Raw genomic sequence first — 22,036 nt, forward strand, 5'->3', positions numbered from 1 at the left:
AGAAACTTACCCATTTTCAGATTTGGGCAGGTGACAGAACCAGTAAGGAAAGACCTAGTTCATGGTCCCAGCTCTGCGCCCTAAAGACACCTGGCAAGGGCTCTGTCCCCTACACCTCTGAGTTACATCCAACACCACAGACCAACAGTGGTGTTCTGTTCCTCATGGCATTCGAGTACTTCCCCACTGTGAACTATTTTTCAGATCATCAGGCACCAAGTCAGACACAGCAAACCAAGTGACAATCATCCAGACTGAGAGACGGAGAATACTAGTCGATGCACAGGTCCCTCAATGCTGTGCTGTTTCAAACAGAACATCAAATATTTCATGTGGTAGAACTGAGAGTCCCAATAGTCCTGACACTTTTGTGAGGAAAAAAAAAAAAAAAATCAGTTTCTCTAAGAAAAAAATGGTACAAGCCACATAAGTAATAAAAAATGTCTAATTTGGCTTTCCATAAAACATGGCATTTTCGGTATTCTCTAAGCATGTAAACAGATCAAACTTGAAATTATCGAACACATTTTTAAAAAGCCATATGCCAGTTCCAATTCTATACATGTATGGGGTAAATTGTTGTTGTTGTTGTTACGTGCCATAGCGTCGGACCCAACTCATAGCAACCCCTTCTTGGGTTTCTGAGACAGTATCACTATGGAAATAGAGTGCCTGACCTTCTTTCTGAGGAGTGGCTGGAGGGTTTGAACTGCCAGCCTTCTGGTTAGCAGTCAAGTGCCTTAGCCACTACACTACCTGAGCTCCTCAGAAAGAGACGGCCTGGTCTACCTGGCAGGGAGCTGTTGGTGGGTTTGAACTTCCAGCCTTGCACTTGGCAGGTGACTACCTTGTGCGAGGTCATCCCCTGGGCTGGTCAATCACCAGAAGGCTGAATTTGGAAAGCTCAATGATCTGACTGACGAAGTATCACATAATATCATCTCTTCACCAGTGGTAGGTATAACGGGGTCAATGTGCTCGCCTGCTGACTGAAAAGTGAGAGGTCTGAGAGGTCTGAGTCTACTCAGAGGAAAGGTCTGGCAATCTCCTTCCACAAAGCACCCACTGAAAACCCTATGGAGCACAGTTCTACTCTGCCACACAGGGGTCACCAGGGGTTGCAACGGACTCAATGGCAACCAGTTAAGGTACCATGGGGATCTTTAGAATAATGCATTTTAAAAATATACTATTATGCATTACAGTGGTTATGAACATTTGGCTGCTAACCAGAAAGTCGGTGGTTCAAATCTACCACCAGCTGCTCCATGGGAGCAAGATGAGGCAGTCTGCTTCCATAAAGATTTATAGCCTTGGAAACCAAATAGGGCAGTTCTACTGTGTCCTACAGGGTCACTATGAATCAGAATCAACTCAATGGCAGTGGGTTTGGTTATGCATAACTATCAGTGTTTTTCCAGAAACACACTTTTAATGAATATTCTTCTCCTTATCAACCTCTCACAAAATTATTTCTTTTCTCTCCTTGGGTCAAATTTTTTATTTTGGAAACTTAACATTAAATGTGTAAAACGTGACCGTAAGCAATTCTGGGGAAGATAATGAGTGGCAGTGATTGGTTCTAAAACTCACCAGTTAGGTTCTGTGGCTGTGAGGTTCACATGTGCAAAGAATCTGACATCAAGAGGCACAGTGACAGAGCAACGTGTATAAGTCGTTACCATCTAAATCATGCTATTCAGGCATTCCCTTTAAGAGCTATTCTGACCAACCTCAAAGACACAATTCAAATGACAGATTTATGGATTTCTGTCCTCTTGACTCAATGTGTGTCATTTCTTAATTTCTTTAATAAACTCACCTATAGGTCAGCTTACCTAAAAATATTTGTCATATAAGCAGCTTTCCTAAGTCTTATAATTTGGACACTGTTTTCAGTATGGAAAACTGACAGATTACAACAGTGATGGATACGGCACTCGGGTCCACTTTCCAGCAATCTGTCAGTGAGGGTGAATTGCACATCAGTGCATGCTGCAGAGCACTAAGCCACAATAGACTTGTACACTCTCAGCTCTCCAGGGTCACACTTACATTCACTTGTCAAGTATTTCTCCCAGAGCCCAGGGAAGAGCTACAGGTCGTTATTTAGATACGGGACATTTTAGTGAGAGTTTCCTCCCAACTTCTGCCAGGCTTTTAGCTTGTAACAACATCATCCCTTCCCTAAATTCTCCTCATCCTCACCACCACCTTAGAGCTGCATCAGACACTCTTCATAATGGGGAACCACTACCCCAAACTCGCAGCATTCCCCATCTGGGCTCTGGTCATGATCACAGACAGACACTCGGGCATCAGAGAGCACAAGGGGCAGCCCAGCCCCAGTTTAGTGGCACACATACAACAAAGTAACTCTCCTGAAAATTAGAAAAGAAATTAATGTCACAGAATGTTTCCCTATAAAAGATATGTAATAAAGTAAGAATATCAATAAAATAGCTATTACTAAAGCAAAGCTTTCATCAATAAGCTTCGAGGACTTTGAAGGAGGAGAATGGCTTCACAAAATGGTAGTCCAGGTTCCCACAGTGTGGACACTGCTGGACGTTGCTGTACTCGGAGAAGTACTGCATCCCAATGCGCACGTCAATCACGGGCTTCCCGCAGTGCTTACAGTTCAGGCGGGCCTGGTGGAAACAGAGACAGTGTAAGCCAAGATGCATTCTGCTCCTCTCCTTATAAAAACCTTCCAAATAACAGTGCAGTGAAACAATCATCCGAGAAACTGATCAAGAGTTTAGGAAAATGTCCTCTGTATTCCCAAACACCAGGGATGCAAAGCGTAAGATCGTTGTTGCTGTTAGCTGTTATCAAGCCAGCCAACTCCTGGTGACCTCATGTACAACAGAACGAAACAGTGCCCAGTCCTGTGCCATCTTCACAACCATGACGTGCTCACGTCCACTGCTGCTGCCACTGTGTATTCTGAGTGCCTCTCTACCTAGGGCTCATCTTCAGCACTGTGTTGGGCAATGTTCTGCTGTAATCCATACAGTTCTCATTGGCTAATTGTCAGAAGTAGATCATCAGGCCTTTCTTCCTAGCCTGTCTTAGTCTGTAAGTGCCACTGAAACCTGTCCACCATGGGTGACCCTGCTGGTGTTTGAAATACTGGTGGCATAGCTTCCAGTACCATAGCAACACACAAGCCAACATAGTACAACAAACTGACAGACGAGTGGCGGAGCATTAGTCTGACGGAGTAACAACCCCTAACTCCTCTCCTGATATGCAGCTTGCTAGCAGCTGCACATACCAGTCAGAAGCAAATTCCAATGAAGTGCTGCCCAAACTCCTCCATCAAAGTTCCCCCTAACAATAGGAAACCATTTCCCCTGGGCTCTAGGGAGTGGATAAAGCTGGCATCCTGCTCTAATCCTGCATGAAACTTCTTTGAAGATTCTATTTTTTAAAATAATATGCATTTTCCAAGGAGCTCTGGTAGCATAGTGGCTAAAGCACTTGACTGCTAACCAGAAGGGCGGTTCAAACCCACCAGCCACTCCTCGGAAGGAAGGTTGGGCAATCCTACTTCCGTAGTGATACTGCCTTGGAAACCCAAGGAGGGGTCGCTATGAGTCGGGGCTGATCCGACGGCACATAACAACAACAACAACAACATGCATTTTCCATCTTACTCCATACTGTGTTTGTGTTTTCTCTGATGTAAAACTAAAATTTCCCTAAAATACTGCAGAAAAATTAACAACTCAGGAAGAAGTGGTGTGTTTATCCTGGGGCTTCTGGAACCCACAACCATGTCATGCTCAAGCCTCTGTCTAACGGCACAAGACTGGAGGCTTTCACCAATCGGTCTGAGGACTTAGTAAACAACCAGAAATTATACATATAGCTGACTCACAATCTAGATGCACTCTTAAAATGTAATAGAAAAGTATTCTCTCATTTTGTCCTCATAAAACTCTCTGAGGAGGGTAGTAGTATCTAAATTTTAGATAATGAAACTGAGGCACAGAGTGATCAAGAACATGCCCACGATCACACAGGCAGGAAGTAGCAGAGCTGGGATTTAAAGCAAAGGAGCCCAACTCCGGAGTTAGTGCTCTGAGTCCCGTACAGACTCTCCGTCACCTGAAGCTAAACTCCCTTTTAACTGACTAATCCCTCGAACACCATGAAAAGTCAGATTCTGGGAAAGCCTCTCTCTCTGTCCACTCTCTGTAGCCGGTATTCCTTTCTTGTAATTAGCACTGCTGACTTTTGGTTCAAAGTCTTACTGGAAGACTCCCTGATTCCTTAGCAGTGTACAATGTTACTATCTTAGAGTGATTATATCTAATTGATTTTTTATGAAAACAGTGTCCGAATATATTTTCTATTTCACTTAAGGCCAGAAAATAAAAATCTGGGCTTTGTTTTAAGGAAGAAACACACAATGAGTACCAATTTGCTGCATGTGGCAGGATGCCCTTCTCCTTCTTTCTCCCTGAAGATTCGGAAGTAATCTCATCGCCTTTCAGGGGGGCAGGACACAGAGCACCATGTTGGGAACTACAGGCTAGTCCTGGTATGCCACGATCCCAAGTGCAGACTTGGTGAAACCTTCAGGTGGGACTAGCTCTCTCGGCCCACATCTCACTCAAACACTCTATGAGCTAACAGGTGCCAATATTCTCTCCCCTCCTATTGTTTCTTTCATATCAAGAGCTGGCATTAAGGCATCCTACTATCATGAAATGCTAGTGAAAGACTGTTAATATATCAATTCCAAGGGAAGTTTCACAATGGAAATGTGTCCAGTGCACTGGAATAATATATAAGTACTCAATCCAATCTGGAATCAAAAGGACAAGCTGTGAATGGCTATTGAGGTCCCTTATGACCACCCTTCTCTTCTGAGAAGCACTACTATAAAGTACAGCTAAAATATCAACCATCCCAAACTTTTAATTCAAAAGATAGGTTTTCAAAAGTCAAACCATTATAGAAGAAACAAAAATCTGCAGTAACTGTTGATGTTAGTTGTCCTCAAATCAATTTCTCCTCATGGTGACCCCACGTGGACAAGAGCAGAACTGCTCCAGTGGGTTTCCACAGCCTGTGACTGCCAGGCCTTTCTTCTGAGACGCCTCTGGGTAAGTTCAAACCACCAATCCTTAGGCTAGCAGTCACACTCTTAACCTTTGCGCCACCAAGGGACCCCATGTAGTAACTAATAAAGTGTAAATCAATTATTTAAAAGCCAGACTTGGACACTGAAGATAAAAGGTAATTCCTCTTCCATCCGCAAGTATCAAGGAATTATAACAAGTGCTTCTTCCCTCCAAGCACTCAGAAATAATCCCAGGTATTTCCAAGGATTTAGTCCCCTGTGTTTCTATGGGCTTACAGCCTGGGTTTTCATGTTATTCTCCTCCTTCCCTGATGACAGCTAAACTTCAGATGCTCTCGTTGCATCAGAAAATGCCTCCTGTTAGCAGTGCCTTAAGGATTACGACTGATGCGTGCCAATCATAACCACCTTGCAAGGCAGGCAGTCACAGTGTAATTAACTGTACTATCCCACAGAGGGGAGCTCTGGTAGCCTAGTGTCTAAGGCACTTGACTGCTCATCAGAAGGCTGGCGGTTCAAACCCACCAGCCACTCCTCAGAAGGAAGGTTGGGCAATCTACTTCCGTAGTAATACCACCTCGGAAACCCAAGGAGGGGTCGCTATGAGTGGGGTCTGACTCGACGGCACATAACAACAACAACAATAACATCCCACAGAGAGACAGAAAGAAAACTCTGCCTACTAAAGAAAGGAAACTTTCTACTTCCTCTTAAGTAACTTTTTCTTATTATAATTTAATATATATTCATTTAACAAAATATTAGAAAATGTAAGTAAGTGGATGAAAATGAATCACTCAGCAGTCCCTCCATCCAGAAGCAACCTCTGGTAAGAGGTCTGCATATCCCTTTATGGTCACTGCTTCAAAACCTGCTTTTTTCACGTAATATACTGGGAATATTTCCTATCTAATTTATATATTTTTCTGCAATGTTCCCCTTAATGGACTACCTGGAGTTGGATGGTGTAAACAGTTAAATGCTTGGCAACTAACTAGAAGGTTGGAGCTTTGAATCCACCTAGAGGCACCTCAGAAGAACGGCCTGGTGATTCACCTGTGAAAGATCATAGCCGTTGAGAAGCTGACGGAGCACAGTACGACTCCAAGACACATGGGGTCACCACAAGCCAGAACTGACTCAGTGGCAACTGGTTTTCGCATTCCACTAAGTGGCTGCATCACAGCATGTTAAGTCAGCCAGCACTGCAGGACTCTGGGGAAGTTTTGACACCGCTCAACAGTATAAGCAGAATTTCCTAAGGCATCTTCTCCCTGTCCTCACTCCTCCCTCAAAGTGACATAGTACAGCCTCTCTCTAGATTCCCTTGGGTCAGACCCCTGATATCACCCACTGCTCCCTCCGCAGGGTCAATACCAACCTGACAGCAGGGCGAGGCGGCCAGGATGTCGTAGGTGTACATGGTGCCTAGCTGGTGCCAGCTGCCGTCCCACCGGGACTTACACTTGATGCAGATGATCTTGTGCACCCCCTCCAGGCAGTCCACACACACTGCGTACAGGTGCATGAGTCTCCCTGTGCACAGAAGACACAATGCTGAGAGTGGCCATCTTGGAAGCCATGTCTCCAAAGGGGACAGAAAACGCCCCATCTATCAATTATAAAATGAGTAAACATTCTGTCATTTGGATAAGTATAAAAATCAAGATAGATGCTTGCCACATATTCCCAAGTTACCTTTTAGAATAATGATGAATTATTAACTATTGTCAATGGGGCATATATTTAAAGTTCAAAGTTATTAAATACTTGCTTCAATTCACTTTTCCTAAAAGTGTTGCTAGGTATACAAGATGAGCATACAGACTCAAATGACCAAGCCACACATGCTCAAACGCAGACTTTAATAACAAAAGAAATTTCTGCTTAGCAGTCCATGTGCAACACACGAAGACTGAACCAACAACATGAGTCATCGGTCACTGGCTTTCATCCACTGAATAGATGAATATACACAGTAAGGATGGTAAAGACAGTGTTCTACTAACCACTGGAGAACTGAGCTCAACAGGAAGGAGGAGGCACTTCGATTCTAAGCTCTATTCTGACAAATCCCATCATAAAAAAGCCAAAAGTCTGTCTTGGTATTGATAGTTCAGGATTATAACACAGCCAAAATTACTACGTTAACTGCCCTTGTTCCCAGAATTGCTCGGCCATCACCACATCTAATTTAGGAACTGGAATTTTATCTTATTTTTAAGTGGTTTTCTAAAATGAGTTCAATGTCTTCTTACTTACTGGCATCATAAAACTCATGAAGTGGCTCAACCCCATTCCTCCATTATTTATCAACACTCAGTGTTTACAAAGGAAGAACCAGGGTTCAGATAGTCAGAGAAGAGTCAGAATGTCCGGGACCAGACAGGGTCATGTGGAACGGCAACAACGCCGCTGTCTGGGCACCAGGGAGCTGTGCTGTGTTAAAATGTACCATCAGGAGGAGCACACCCTCCAGAGCAGCTTGATGCAGACCAGCCAGACCACTGGTCTTCACCTGTCAGTGTAGGGACTGGACTGTCCTATACCCATTAGGGAGGGCTATCATGTACTTTCACTGCAGTTGCTCACATGACCCTCTCTCCCACCTTGAGGGAAGGAACCACGTCTTACTCACCCTTGTCGCCTCAGTGTCTAGCACAATGTCTGGAATGTGGAAAGCACTCCATAAGTGTATGCTAAATGAATGTACACAGCATGTTAACAGCCAAAGACATTACAACCTGGGAGCCTCTATGCCCCAAATGGAAAGAGTGACAAGAGCATCTTGGCAATACTGCCCACCCAGTGCTGGGGCACTCTGAGTCCAGTCTCCTCCTAGACTTACTCACTGCAATTTTCAAACATTCAAACAGACACAGGCTGCTGCTAGAAAGAGTGGGGGCAGCCTCAGAGGTAAAGTGTGCACTGCAAAAAAGGGCGTGGGGGCATCCTCTGACCTCCTCTGACTTCACAAGGGGGAGGCAGAATCACCACCAGCAGCATCAGCTCAAGGCTGAGTCCCATGAGGCACAGGTCAGACATGCCACCACCCTCCATCCTTTTTGCCAATTCTGACAGCACCATCCCACACACAGCACTCTCCACTTACCTGCCTGGGTTCAATAACGATGATGACAGGTAACTTCTACTGAGTGCTTGCCAAGGGTCTAGCACTGTGCCAGGAGCCCTACATAAATCTTTTCACTTAACCCTCACAACAACCCTATTGTTACTCTCACTTCAGACCAAAGGAATTGAAGCTTACAGAGTTTAAGTAACTTGTCCAAGAAATACAGAAATAGTAAGGGCAATGATCCCACACTTAAATCCATGTCTGACTGACTCTTAGCTTCCAGGCAAACTCATGAGACCTCCTGGCCTAGACTGAGTTTCTAGACTTGTTTCTATCATAAGTATAACAAACGTAACACTTCTAAATGCTAGAGCTGTGAGTTCAAACACAAATAAAGATTCCAGTGAGAACAATCACATGTGGTTTAAAGTGGGAAGCCCACAAATAACTTCCTAATGAGCTCCATCTTAATAAATTATGAAAATCAAACAAAAATACATTTTCAGGAAGAGTCAGGGAGCTAAGGCTGGAGTTGGAGGGAGAGCAGTGAAGGGTGAGGAGCAGAGCAAGAGGACAACAGTCCACTCAGCCCACTACTGAAAACAAGGTGTCCCTTCAGCAATGTAGGAGCAGTGCACACTGTGGAAGCCTGCAGCCTGGGACATGGTCGTTCTAGTTGAGTTTAAAATGCTTTAAAGAATACATACCTTGCGATGGAAGAAATGATTACGCTAGCTTGCTATATACATCAAATGTATAGCAGTGAAAACAAAGACACATGGTCAAGGCCTCAGCTGTGGCACTGATGGTTCTGTGGAGATTGATAAAACACCTTGACCTTCAGGAGATTCTATAATAATAGTTACATTTCTTAATGCCCTTGTAATATACTCCTAACACATCCTCATCATATATATGATATGTATATATGTGGATGTACATGTAGGTACGTACATGTATGTACACACAACACACAAAATTCAAGAACATTTGCTTTTCACCTCTTCTTCCCCCACCCACTCCCTGACTGACAGGTGCCCTCGTGCTTTCGTCTTGGGCTCTGCCATACAGGCCTCCTTTTCTTTCTCTCTCTCTCTCCATTTAATACTTCTCAGTGTTCATCCCCAAAGCTTACTTCTAACAGTGCTCACTGGAGATGTCCACATGAAAATCAGATCATCACCTCAAACCCAATATGCACAAAATGTCTCCATCTTCTTTCTCCACAAACCAGGTACCTTTCCCAATTTTCTCTGCTCCTGCCATAATAGCACATTCATCTACCCTAGAACCAAACTTAGCCAATGATGATGATGCTTCATCCTCCACAGAAGTTATTCCCAAAACCTGAATTTTCCTTTTAAAATAGTGTTTAGCAAATATCCTGTCCTCTCAATTCCCACCATCACCACCCCAAGAGTCTTTCATCTCCTGTCCTCAAGACTAGTAAATTTCAACTCTCCTGCCCTAGGCTCCATCTCTTTTAAGCTACTTTGATCCTCTTCTTTAAAAACAATTTTAATAGCTCCACAACTTGATGAGTGTAACTGGTATCACTAAATTGTACACCATGAAAAGAACAAAATGGCAAATACTGTGCTATATATAATTTTACAATAGCAACGCTTTTCCTCACTTTGTTGAGAGCAAAGATGTCACTCTGAAGACTAAGGTGTGCCTAACCCAAGCCACAGTATTTTCAATCGTCTCATATGCATGTGGAAGCTGGACGATGAATAAGGAAGACCAAAGAAGAGTGGATGCCTTTGAATTGTGATGTTGGCACAGAATACTGAAAATACCATGGGCTGCCTAAAGAACAAACAAATTTGTCCTGGAAGAAGTGCAGCTGGAATGCTCCTTGGAAACGAGAATGGCCAGACTTCATCTCATCTACTTTGGTTATACTTGTCAGAAGGAATCATTCCCTAGAGAAGGATGTCATGCTTGGTAAAGTAGAGGGTCAATGAAAAAGGGAAGACCCTCAGTAAGATACAATGACACAGTGGTTGCCACGACGGGCTTAAGCAGAGGAAGGACTGTGAGGATGGTTCAGAACCTGGCAGTCCTTCATTGTGCTGTACATACAGTCGCTATGAGTCAGAGCCAACTAGACAGCACCTAACAACAACAACCCCATACACACAAAAAATAGCCTGAAGTTGCTGACACTCCTTAAGTATATCCAAATACCTCATGGGATTAGTTTTGTTGGTTTGAAGGATTACGGTCATGGCTTTGTGGGACTGTCCAGTCAATTGGCCTAATACTATCTTTAGAGTTACTGTCTCATTCCTTACTTAGTAAGTACTGCCTGGGGTCTTAAAAGCTTGTGAGCAGCCACCCAAGATACAATTGGTCTTTATTCCCCTAGAGCAGCAGAGGAAGGAGGAGACTCAGAAACTGGACTAAAGGTCTAACTGCCTCCATGAACAAATATATTCTTAGCCATGAGACCAGAAAAACTGGTTGGTGGCTGGCTACCCTTACTGAATGTTTCAATCAAGGAAGGACTCAATACACGAATATTTATCAAAAGAGGGGGAGGTGTGGGACAGAATTTCAAATTTTTACAGAATCCAATTCCAACTCCAATGCCATTCCCACTGGGTTTCAAAGGTTGTAAGTATTTACAGAAGTAGACTGTATTATCTCCCTTACGCAGAGCAGCTGCTGGGTTTGAACTGCTGACCTCCTGGTTAGCAGCCAAATAAATGCCTTACCCACTACACCACCAGAACTCCTTATTCACACTGAAGTAACCCCCAAATCTATCACTCTGCGAAAATCTTTAAACCATGAACTGAAACTATCCCCTGAAGTCATCGCTAAATTACAAAACTGTTTAACTAAATTAGTAAATAATGTTTGCTATAAGAACAGCATTCTTTTCAATAATTATCAATATGAGATCAAATTGTCAATAGTAACTCTAAAGCATACCTGAGAAAGGGAAAGTAAGTCTAAGTCAATAATGGTGAAACAGTATGGGTAACAAAACATGAAAAATGTAACCAACATTACTGAATTGTACATGCAGAAATTGATGAATGGGTGAATGTTCTGCTGAGTAGAATTTCACTAAAATTAAAAGTTATATATAAAGATTTTCTTTTAACCCTTAACTTCATAAGGGACATGGCAGATGTCATGGAAAGTCTCCCTATGACCTGTCCTCCATCTATTCCACTCGTTTCCCATTCTAGAACAGCTGCTCCAGCCAAACAGTGCTCTTCAGTTCATTCACTATCACTACTGGCCTTTCTGACCACCATTCATACCTTTGCTCATGTTGTTCCCTCTCCTCATCAATAAACACCTGACATGCCTCAGACCCTCTGTCTATCGAATCTACCTTCTGCCTATTAAATCTGCCTCCTCTGAATACTCTGGGCCAAAGTGGTCTCTTCCTCCTTGCAAATTACAAGACGTACATAATATCCATGTGGTACCAGTTCCATGTATGGTAGTAATTCCTTAGGCCTAGTAAAGCTAGTTACCTTTGTATAAAAGCATCTTACATCCTAAGCCTATAAATTGATGGAAGGTAAAGGCTGATGCTTTTCTTGCTATATACTCTAGTATACCCAGCACATGAAATCCATAAGCACTATTTGATGGATAGATGGATTAAAGGGAAAGAATCTATCATGAATAGAAAAAGAACCACAATACTACTCTTGTGAACCCTGTACTCATGTACCCTGTACTCATGTACCCTCCTTCATCTTCATAAAGAATATTTCGAATTTTAAGATAGTAAAGGTGTATCTAGCCACTTTTTCTCTTTAAAACTAGCCACCCCTTCACACCTCAAGCAGTATAAAGATCAAGAAACAAAAACACAAATTCTGTCTTCCATGAAACTATCAAGAGCCTGCAACTCTGAATCAAGACATAATGAGGTCAGAAAGCGGATGGAAGAATGACAAATGGTTTAGCTCTGAAAATGGACAGTAAGCACAGGAGAGTGGGGTGAGTGAATAGTGAGGCAATGTAAATTACAAATAGCCATAAACTCTATGCAACCATTCTCATCAAGAAGCAGAGTGTACCTCAGCCCTCCTGGAATCTAGATTAGCCATGGGGCTCACTCTGATGAATGGAATGTGACAGACATGGTGTCAGTAGTTCCAAGTTTAAAGCTCCATTCCCATGCACTTTTCCTCAGGAAGCACCTGGGAATGCTCTCAAACAAGTTGAGTAAATAAACCAAGAAAAAAAGAAAATATGGGATCCAAGAAACAGAAGATTTTTAAAAAGGTAAGAAACGAAGAAATTCCTAGAAAGAAAACGATATCATATAGCTGGTCATGAGTGCATCAGGATGATCAGGAATAAGAAGATGAAAGGCTCCATGAGAGAAACTTCAGAGAAAAAAAAATACATAAAATGTCTGACAGGTATGTGGAAATGTTTTCTGAGAGATAGTTTGAAGAGCTCCAAAGAGTGAAAACTATTAGCCAAAGTTTCAAAGAAGGTTAAACAAACAAACAAACAAACAAACCAAACTCACTACCACTGAGTCAATTCCGACTCACAGCAATCCTCACTGGGTTTCCAAAAGTAGGTTGTGTCACCTTCCTTCATAGAGCGGCTGGTGGGTCTGAACCACCCTCTGGTTAGCAGTCAGTTGCCTTAGGCACCAATCAAAGAAGGCTAAGCAAATGAAAATGTGAGGCAATTATTTAATTCAATAAAACAAAAATTGTCCTAGAACAGAGGATTTACTTTGAGGAAACACACCTATACTTCTTATATCAGCACTAAATATTTACTCATAATATTAAAAACATTAAAGTTTTAACCAAGAATTGTGATATATTATCCTGGTAGAAAGGGATAAGATAAGGGGGAAAATAAAAAAAAAGCTAAATAGTCATCTGCCTTACAAGGCAAGAGAGAGTATCTAAAATTGGAAAATGAAGATAGCAGTATTTTAAATTATGATGGTAAAAATTGAAAAATCAACTAAGATTTGAAAGTGTCTCTGGAGATTTGGACAACATAGGATAGTGAGAAGATAGTATGGATATATTATTTTTACTATAGGCATTTTAATAATATTTAACTTTTATGGTTATAATCATGCTATATGTCAGGCATCCCATTTTTATATAAGTTCAACAGTTTTATCTGAACTGATAGATTTTTCACTCATAATAACCAACCCCTTGTTATTCAATTTATGGCTGAAATGAACCCAAGTCCTTCTTTGTCATCCACAAGAATAGCAAGAAAGCACTGAATCCCAGCCCCACCTCAATCTCCAAACCATTAGGGTAATTTCTAAGCTTTCAGTAACCTCTCATTTTTCTTTTGCTGATATCTATATATTCTAATTTTTCATAAGTTTCAAAATTAATTTAATCTAAAACCCCACCATTCATGTGTGACTTAGCTGTACTATGCTGGCTTACATATCACTATGATACTGGACACTATGCCACCAGTATTTCAGATACCAACAGGATCACACATGGGGGACAGGTTTCAGTGGCACTTCCAGAGTAAGACAGAACAGGAAGAAAGACCTGGCAATATATTTCTAAAACAACCAGCCAATGAAAACCTTATCAATAGTGGTGGAACCCTATCTAATATAGTGCTGGAAGATGAGCTTTTCAGATCAGAAGGTATTCAAAATAGAACTGGTGAAGAGCAGTATGGTAGTTAAGGTTGTGTGTCAACTTGGCTGGGCCTGGTTGAGTGGCTGGGCAGCTAGTGGTAGTTATTCCCCATGATGAGACTAGCAATCAACTGCATGGTGGGATCTACCACAAGCAGCTGAGTAGCTGCCTTTGGGAATGTGGTCTGCTTCCCACCTATAAGCAGCAGTTTCAGGAATGGTCTCTAGTTTATGGCACGCCTGAACCCTGCATGTAGCCGTGTCACTGTTCAGCAGCTTGTCATGCTCTGCCGATTCTGGGACTTTCAACGGACTTGAATTCATGGCCTGCCATGTGGTTTGGTACTATTAGGACTGTGCCTTTTTCCTTGTCGACCTTGGGCTTGTCAGCCTGAGCATCCAGCAGCTGTCTGAGTGAAGAAAAGCTTCCAGCTTCAGTGGGCCGGGAGCAGGGAGCAGAGCAGAAGCCCAAAGTTGAGGGGCTTTCACCCAGCCCCTAGAGTGTGGCACTTTGAACTTAGACTCCAAGCCTCCAAACTGTGAGAGAATAAACTCCTGTTTGTTAAAGCCACCCCATTTGTGGTATATTCCTGTCAGAATGGCACTAAGGAACCACAACAAGCCGCTTCTTCAAAGTAGAGTTGACCTCAATAATAGGGATGGAGTAAAGCTTTTGGGTCTTTCATCTACTGATGTAGCAAGACTCACAATAAGGAAAAATAGCTGGAAACATCCATTAATAATCAAAATGTGGAATGTACAAAGTATGAATCTAGGAAAACTGAAAGTTGTCAAAATGAAAATGGAATGCCTAAGATCAGTACCATAGGTATTACTGAACTGAAATAGACTGGTATTGGCCAATTTGATTGAAGAACCATATGGTCTACTATACCAGAATGACAAGTAGAAGAGGAATGGCATTCATTGTCAAAAAGCACATTTCAAGACCTATCCAGAAGTACAACAATGCCAGTGATAGGATAATATCCATACGTCTACAAGGAAGACCAGTTAATGTAACTATTACTCAAATGTACGCACCAACCACTAACACCAAGATGAAAAACTTGACAACTTTTACCAACTTCTATAGCCTGAAATAGATCAAACATGCAATCAAGATGCATTGATAATGACTGGTGATTGGAATGAGAAAGCTGGAAACAAGGACATAGTTGGAAAATTTGGCCTTGGTGATAGAAATCATGCCAGAGACAGGATGATAAAATTTTGTAAAACCAACAACTTACTACAAATACAATTTTTCAACAACATAAATGGCAACTATACACACAGACCTCACTGGATGGAATACACAGGAGTGAAATCAACTAAACCTATGTAAAGAGATAGTGGGGAAGCTCAATATTATCAATCAGAACAAGGTCAAGGACTGAATGCTAAACAAACCATCAACTGCTCATATGCAAGTTCAAGTTGAAGCAGAAGAAAGTAAGTCCACAAGAGCCAAAGTACAGCCTTGAGTATATCCCACATGGGTTTAGAGACCATCTTAAGAAGAGATATGACACAATGAACACTAACAGCCAAAGACCAGAGGAGTTGGGGGATGACATTATACATGATGAAAGCAAAACATCATTAAAAAGACAGGTAATAAAGAAAAGAACAAAATGGATGTCAGAAGAGACTATGAAACTTCTTGATTGTAAAGTAGCTAAAGCGTAAAATGAAATGAAGTAGAAGAGCTGAAGGGAAAAGGGTGGATTAAGAAAATGAAGTAAATTATTATAATGAAATGTACAAAGACCTGGAGTTAGAAAGCCAAAAGGGAAGAACACACTCAGTATTTCTCAAGCAGAAACAACTGAAGAAAAAATTCAAAACTCGATTTGCAATATCGAACAATTCTATGAACAAAATATTGAATGACACAGGAAGCGTAAAAAAAATATGGAAGGAATATACAAAGTCACTGTATCAAAAAGAACTAATCAACCTTTAATGATTTCAGAAGACAGCATATGATCAAAAATCAATGGCATTAAAAGTAGAAGTCTAAGTTGCACTGAAGAGATTGGCAAAACAAGGCACCAGGAATTGACAGAATACCAATTATTTCAACAAACAGATACAACGCTGGAAGTGCTCACTCAGTTATACTAAGAAACCTGTAAAACGGCTGGCTCCCTGGCCAACTGACTGGAAGAGATCCATGTCTGTGCCCATTCCAAAGAAAGGTGATCCAACAAATGCAGGAATTACAAATAGTATCATTAATATCACGCATAAGTAAAATTTTACTGAAAATAATTAAAAAATGGTTGCAGCAGTACATCAATAGGGAACTTCCAGAAATGCAAGCTGAATTCAGAAAAGGATGTGGAACAAAGGATATCATTGCTTATGTCAGCTGGATCTTGGCTGAAAACAGAGAATACCAGAAAGATGTTTACTTGTGTTTTACTGACTATGCAAAGGCTTTCAATTGTGGGGATCATGACAAATTATGGATAATGATGCTAAGAATGGGAATTCCAAAACATTTAATTGTGCTCATGTGGAACTTGTCCATAGACAAAGAGGTAGCTGTTTAAACAGAACAAGGGTATACCATGTGATTTAGAACAGGGAGAGGTGTGTGTCAGGGTTGTATCCTTTCACCATACTTATTCAATCTGTATGCTGAGCAAATAATCTGCAAAAGTGGACTATATGAAGAAGAATGTACCATCAGGATTGAAAGAAGACTTATTAACAATCTGCAATAAGCAGATGACACAACTTTGTTTAATGACAGTGAAGAGAACTTGAAGCACTTACTGATGAAAAGCAAAGACTACAACCTTCAGTATGAATTACACTAAACATAATGAAAAAAAATTTCTCACAATTGGAACAAGAAGCAACATCATGATAAATGGAGAAAAGACTGAAGTTGTCAAGAAATTAATTTTACTTGGATCCATAATCAATGCCCATGGAAACAGCAGTCAAGAAATCAAACAACATATTGCATTGGGCAAATCTGCTGCAAATGACCTCTTGAAAGTTTTAAAAAGCAAAAATGTCACTTTGAAAACTAAGGTGTGATGGACACTGGGAAGAGGTAACTATGGGGAGGACGTTGGAGGGGAGCTGTTGCATTGTGGTAAACTGTGGTCAATGACATGAGACAAAGTATATATGAACTGCTGTATGGAAAGTGAATTTGCCCTGTAAATCTTCACCCAAATCACAATAAAAAGAAAACTAAGGTGTGCCTGATCTAAGCCAAGGTATTTTCAATCACCTCATATGCATGCAAAAGCTGGACAATTCATAAGGAAGACTGAAGAAGAACTGACAGCTTTAAGTTAGGATACTGGCACAGAATATTGAATATACCATGGGCTGCCAGAAGGAACAAATCTGTCTCGGGAGAAGTACAGCCAGAATGCTGCCTAGAGGTTAGGATGTTGAAGCTTCGTCTCACGTAGTGCCTAAGGCACTTGACTGCTAACCAGAAAGCTGGCGGTTCAAACCCACCTACCAGTCCTTGCAAGGAAGGTTGGGCAATCTACTTCCATAGTGATATTGCCTCGGAAATTCAAGGAGGGGTCGCTATGAGTCAAATCCGACTTGATGGCAGTGAGTTTGGTTTGGTTTGGTTTATCAGGAGGAACCAGTTCCTGGAGAAGGACATGATGCTAGGTAGACGGTCAGCAGAAAGGAGGAAGCCCCTCACTGTCATGGATTGATATGGTGGCTCAAGCACAGCAACAATTGTGAGGATGGCCGAGAATCAGGCAGTTTTTCGTTCTGTTACATAGGGTTGCTGTAAGTCAGAACCAAGTCAATGGCATCTAACAACGTAATAGCAAAAATGTAAACACATGATGCCCTTTCTAACCTCTACTTTCCCTTCCACTTTGTTGTGTTTACATGGATCAAAAGAACACACAGCCTCCTGTACAACTGAAGTTTCAAAGACAACTGTTTTACATCAAGTGACATAATCACACAATTCTTTCTCTACATACCCTCCCAATTATGAAAAACAATATACTGCAATTCTCTCTTCCAATTACAGCAAACAGAAATATAAAATTACCCACCAGTCCAACTGTGGTTGGTACAATGACATCAGAATGGGGGCGGGGGGAGACACAACACTACCACTACCACACTGTGTGACACTGAAATATTCAAAGGTTACCTAGTATCTACCTAGAACAAAGACACAGTGAAAGCTAACATTAAGCCAGAACAAAGTCATTTCATTTTGTTTCCTTCTTGGTTTATATCAAACAAAAAGCAGGCAAGGTGAATGGACACCTATACCTTGAAGGTGACAAGGAACATCATATTCAATCTCGTCGTGTCTCGACGGGCTGAGGAACAGAGTCCCATCCACCAGTGGGAACTGTTCGAACACTGGGAGCGCCCGGTGGCACAGAGCACAGTTCACGACATTTCTATGGCTGGCACTGAGGGCTGCGAGAATGAACTTCCGCAGATCCTCACCCTGGCCCACTTGGGCATCGTCTTCCATCCGCACATGGAAAGTGTTCAGCTTATGTCTGGGGATGTGTGTGAGCAGCTCAGAGAGGTCGAGCCGCCGTAGAAACTGCACAGGAGCATCAAAGTGCCCTGCTCTGTGGACAGATAACCCGGCTGGACTATAATCAAAGTGGGCACTTCTGAACACGTGGGCCCCAGTCATGGCCTTTTTGTGAGGCTCAAGATGTATGGCATTCTTTAGGAACTCCCCAAGGTATCTTGAGGATCGGGGGCCACTGAAGTGGGCAGGGGAGAGGATGGAGTAGCCTGTGGGTGGGGACTGGCCAGGGGAGCCGCAGGGGGAGCGGGCACCGTAGGCCGCGGCACTGCCTGCCTTTTCCTGGGAGTTCTGCCGGTCCATGGAATGCCGCCGGGGGAGATCATGGTTCAGGCCTCTCGGGGGCTTGTTCTGTGGCCTGCACTTTTTCGCCTCTTCCATGCCCTCACCCAGGGGCTTCCCTGTGTTCTTCTCCAACCCAGATTTCTTCTTTTTCTCTTCCTGCATCCGTTTCACCTGGTACCAGTCTGTGTCCTTCTTTAAGTGGCCTTGCCCACAGCGGCAGGAGCAGAAGCGAAAGGCCAGATCGTAGCCCTTCTTTGTCCACATGTTCTGGCGGCACTGCTTCTCGTTCCAGCTGCGTGCCCGGCCGATGCAGTTGAACTGGACTAGGATGCTGCTCTCCCACTCATAAAAACACTGCAGGTGCATCCAGGTGCTGTAGGGGCAGTGCTCATTGTTACACACCACCTTCTGGTAGTCGTCTTTCTCCAGGTCAACCGGCCGCCCGAAGCTGCAGATCAAGGGTGTGGCACAGGGGGCTTCTGAGGAGGAACAAAAAAAGAGAGAACTTCAGCACAGAGACCACTGGGATTCCAGCTCACACCAGTTCTAACAGCAAGGCTCCCATCCCACATTAGCCTATGTAAGCCAAAGCTTCAATCTTTCTGGTGTCAAGAGTTCTACTGGAGGAATTACCACCACTGATGGGACTAGAAAATATTTCCTGTTTCCTTCTGGTATGATGTGCCAAGAGTATTTACTTACTGATATTTGTTACATGCTGAAAAACATACGAATGAGCTTTAAAAAGTCTAAAACCTTCATAGTGCAATTAGCTCTGGGTCAGTACTTCCAATGGTATATTATGAGGCTTTCCTCAAACGTGGGTGTAATGCCAGCCGGTTCCAGCGTTCCTTTAAAAATGAGTCACTCCAGAGAACTAGGATATAACACGATGAAGCTACTTAACCAGTCAGTTCCAGTGGTACCTACGAAAGGAAGATACTGCCACATTTGCTAATATCTCAAAGCCCTTTACCATGGAGTACAGGCTGTCCTAAATGCCACAGAAAAACCAGAGTACACACCTGCCTCATCTCTAACTCTCTTCAACAGTTATGTGATACCTAATGGCAGGGATGTTGATAAAAGTAACTACTGGTCCACAGAGAATTACGGCACCTGGTTGTGAAGAGAAAAAGAGAATTCCCAAAGTGATCAGGACTAGAAGCAGCAACAATGAGATCATTCTACCCTGTCTTAAACACATGTCCCATAGAAGGTCCAAAGAGCCAGGCAAGTTCCTGGAAAGGAAAGCATGGGGACAAAAGCAGAACCCATTTCATAAGAAGTAAGTGTGGATCCTGTAACTTCTCAGTGATAACTGAGTATCTGAGCTCAGGACTCATCAATCAACCTGTCAAAAAGACATGTGCTTAGTCCCAGCCCCATCGAACTCCAGCGGTTTAACAGCGGGCTATTTATTTCATTTATTTAATCTTCAATTTCCTCCATGGTAAAATGGGCATGATTATAGTAGCTACTTTATAGAGATTTTCCTGAGGATTAAATAAGAAATGCATGTAGAGTTTAGCACAGCATGATAATGCTGCTGTTTTTGCTGTTGTTCCTGTCATTCGTTGAAATTTTATAATACAGCTTGGAATATCTTCCTCTGTAAAAGAAACTGTGTAATGAGGTGGTTATGAGTCCAAACCAGTGATGGGAAGAGCCACCTAGTCCAAGCATCACATGTGGGGCCGACCTGGGAGAGTGAGAGGCAGGCAGAGAAGATGCAGCAGGACCAGGGAAGGAGATCCCGTTCGAGGTCATGCCACACACCCAAACCCGGGGCATCAGCGGTGGGAGAGCGGGTTGCATGTGGGGTAAGAAGAGCACAAAGAGCTTCCCCAGCTGGTGTCTTCCTTGCTTTTCTACAGTTTTCAATAAAATGGACTCGTCCTCCTAAAGTTCATCTTTTGTTTCAGTGCAATTTTATTATCATCATCCTTATTTTCCAGTTTTTTCTCCAGCTCCTCTTTTACTGCCCATTCCCGAAAGTAAGTACCCCCCAGAGCTGGGTCCTGAGCATTCCCCTCTTTATTTCTCAAGGCAGGAGCTAAAAATTAAATCTATCATTTCTTCATGGGAGCTTTACTGGGATTTGGAAACTCCCTCGTCGGGTAGAAGGGTCCAGTGCATTTCAGGAAGTTTAGCAACACTGGACCCTGGGCAATAATATCTGTAGCTCCCCACCCTCTCTACCTACCCCACTGTGGTAACTCCAAATGCTCATACGTTTTCAAGCACCTTTTGGAGGACAGCACTATCCTCAATAGAGAACCACTAGGCTTGGTCAAGAAGGCTCTTTGTGCCTTCTTGAATTTGGACGTTCTATGTTATAGGTAAGAAGCCAAAGGAAAACCTTCAGTCAGAGTTCTGTTTCAGAAAGTTCACCCTAGTGGCAGTGTGGGGCATGACCCTGAAGACTGCTGGGAGGCCAGGTGGAGGGAACTGCAATCACACAGGTGAGAGATTATGACTGACTTTTTTTGAGTTCATGAAGCAGCGTAAAATGACTTAGGGCTGCTCAGGGTAAACGCTGACGGGCAGTGATAACAGCAGGGGCAGGGTGGAAGGAAGAGGACTCTGGGCTAGCCCTGTTCTAGATCTGCTGAGTTGGAAATATTTATCCAACACCGAGTGGGAAAGACATAACTGGAGCTCAAAAGAGCTAGAGCTACCTCTACAACAAAAAGACAAACAATCCAATTAAAAAATGGGCAAAGGATTTAAATTGACATTTCTGCACTGGAGACATATAATGAAGATATACCAATGGCTAATAAGCCAAGATGCCAAGGCTGTTAGTCATTAGGGAAGTGTGAATTAAAACCACAATGAAATATCACAGCATACCTACTAGAACGGTTATTATCAGAAAAATAGGCCCTATCAAGTACTGCTAAGGATTTGGAGAAATTGGAAAATCTCGTGCACTACTAGTGGGTATACTGAATGGTGCAGCCCTATGGAAAACAGTCTGGCAGTTCCTCAGAAAGTTAAATAGAATTACCATATGACCCAGCAAGTCCACTCCTGAGTATGTATACAAAAGACTTGAAAATGTGTACATTAGTGTTCACAGAAGTAGTATTCACAATAGCCAAAGATGGGAACGATGTAAGTGTTCATCAACAGATGACTAAATGAACAAAATGTGGTATATACATACAATGGAATGCTTCAGCCATAAAGAGAAAAAAAATTCTGACACATGCTACCACACGGATGAACCTTGAAAACGTTGTTGTTTTTGTTATGTGCCGTCGAGTCAGCCCCGATTCATAGCGACCCTTCCTTGGGTTTCCGAGGCAGTATCACTACGGAAGTAGGATTGCCCAACCTTCCTTCCGAGGAGTGGCTGGTGGGTCTGAACCGCCAGCC

At 42.6% G+C, this 22,036-nt stretch overlaps 1 protein-coding gene across 1 annotated transcript in view; it reads right to left on the minus strand.

Annotated features, from left to right (window-relative positions):
- Positions 1 to 2,486: 2,486 nt before the first annotated feature.
- Positions 2,487 to 22,036, minus strand: part of HECA (hdc homolog, cell cycle regulator) — a 20,132-nt gene continuing 582 nt past the window's right edge. The window contains exons 2-4 of the mRNA XM_007946307.1: positions 18,091 to 19,131; positions 6,480 to 6,634; positions 2,487 to 2,651 (exon numbers count right to left, since the gene is read on the minus strand). Coding sequence (XP_007944498.1) covers positions 2,487 to 2,651; positions 6,480 to 6,634; positions 18,091 to 19,131 — 1,361 coding nt within the window. The remainder of the gene's footprint in view (positions 2,652 to 6,479; positions 6,635 to 18,090; positions 19,132 to 22,036) is intronic.

The sequence above is a fragment of the Orycteropus afer genome, unplaced genomic scaffold (assembly GCF_000298275.1).
Source record: "Orycteropus afer afer isolate SDZICR_OR568_19922 unplaced genomic scaffold, OryAfe1.0 scaffold00155, whole genome shotgun sequence".
NCBI lineage: Eukaryota > Metazoa > Chordata > Mammalia > Tubulidentata > Orycteropodidae > Orycteropus > Orycteropus afer.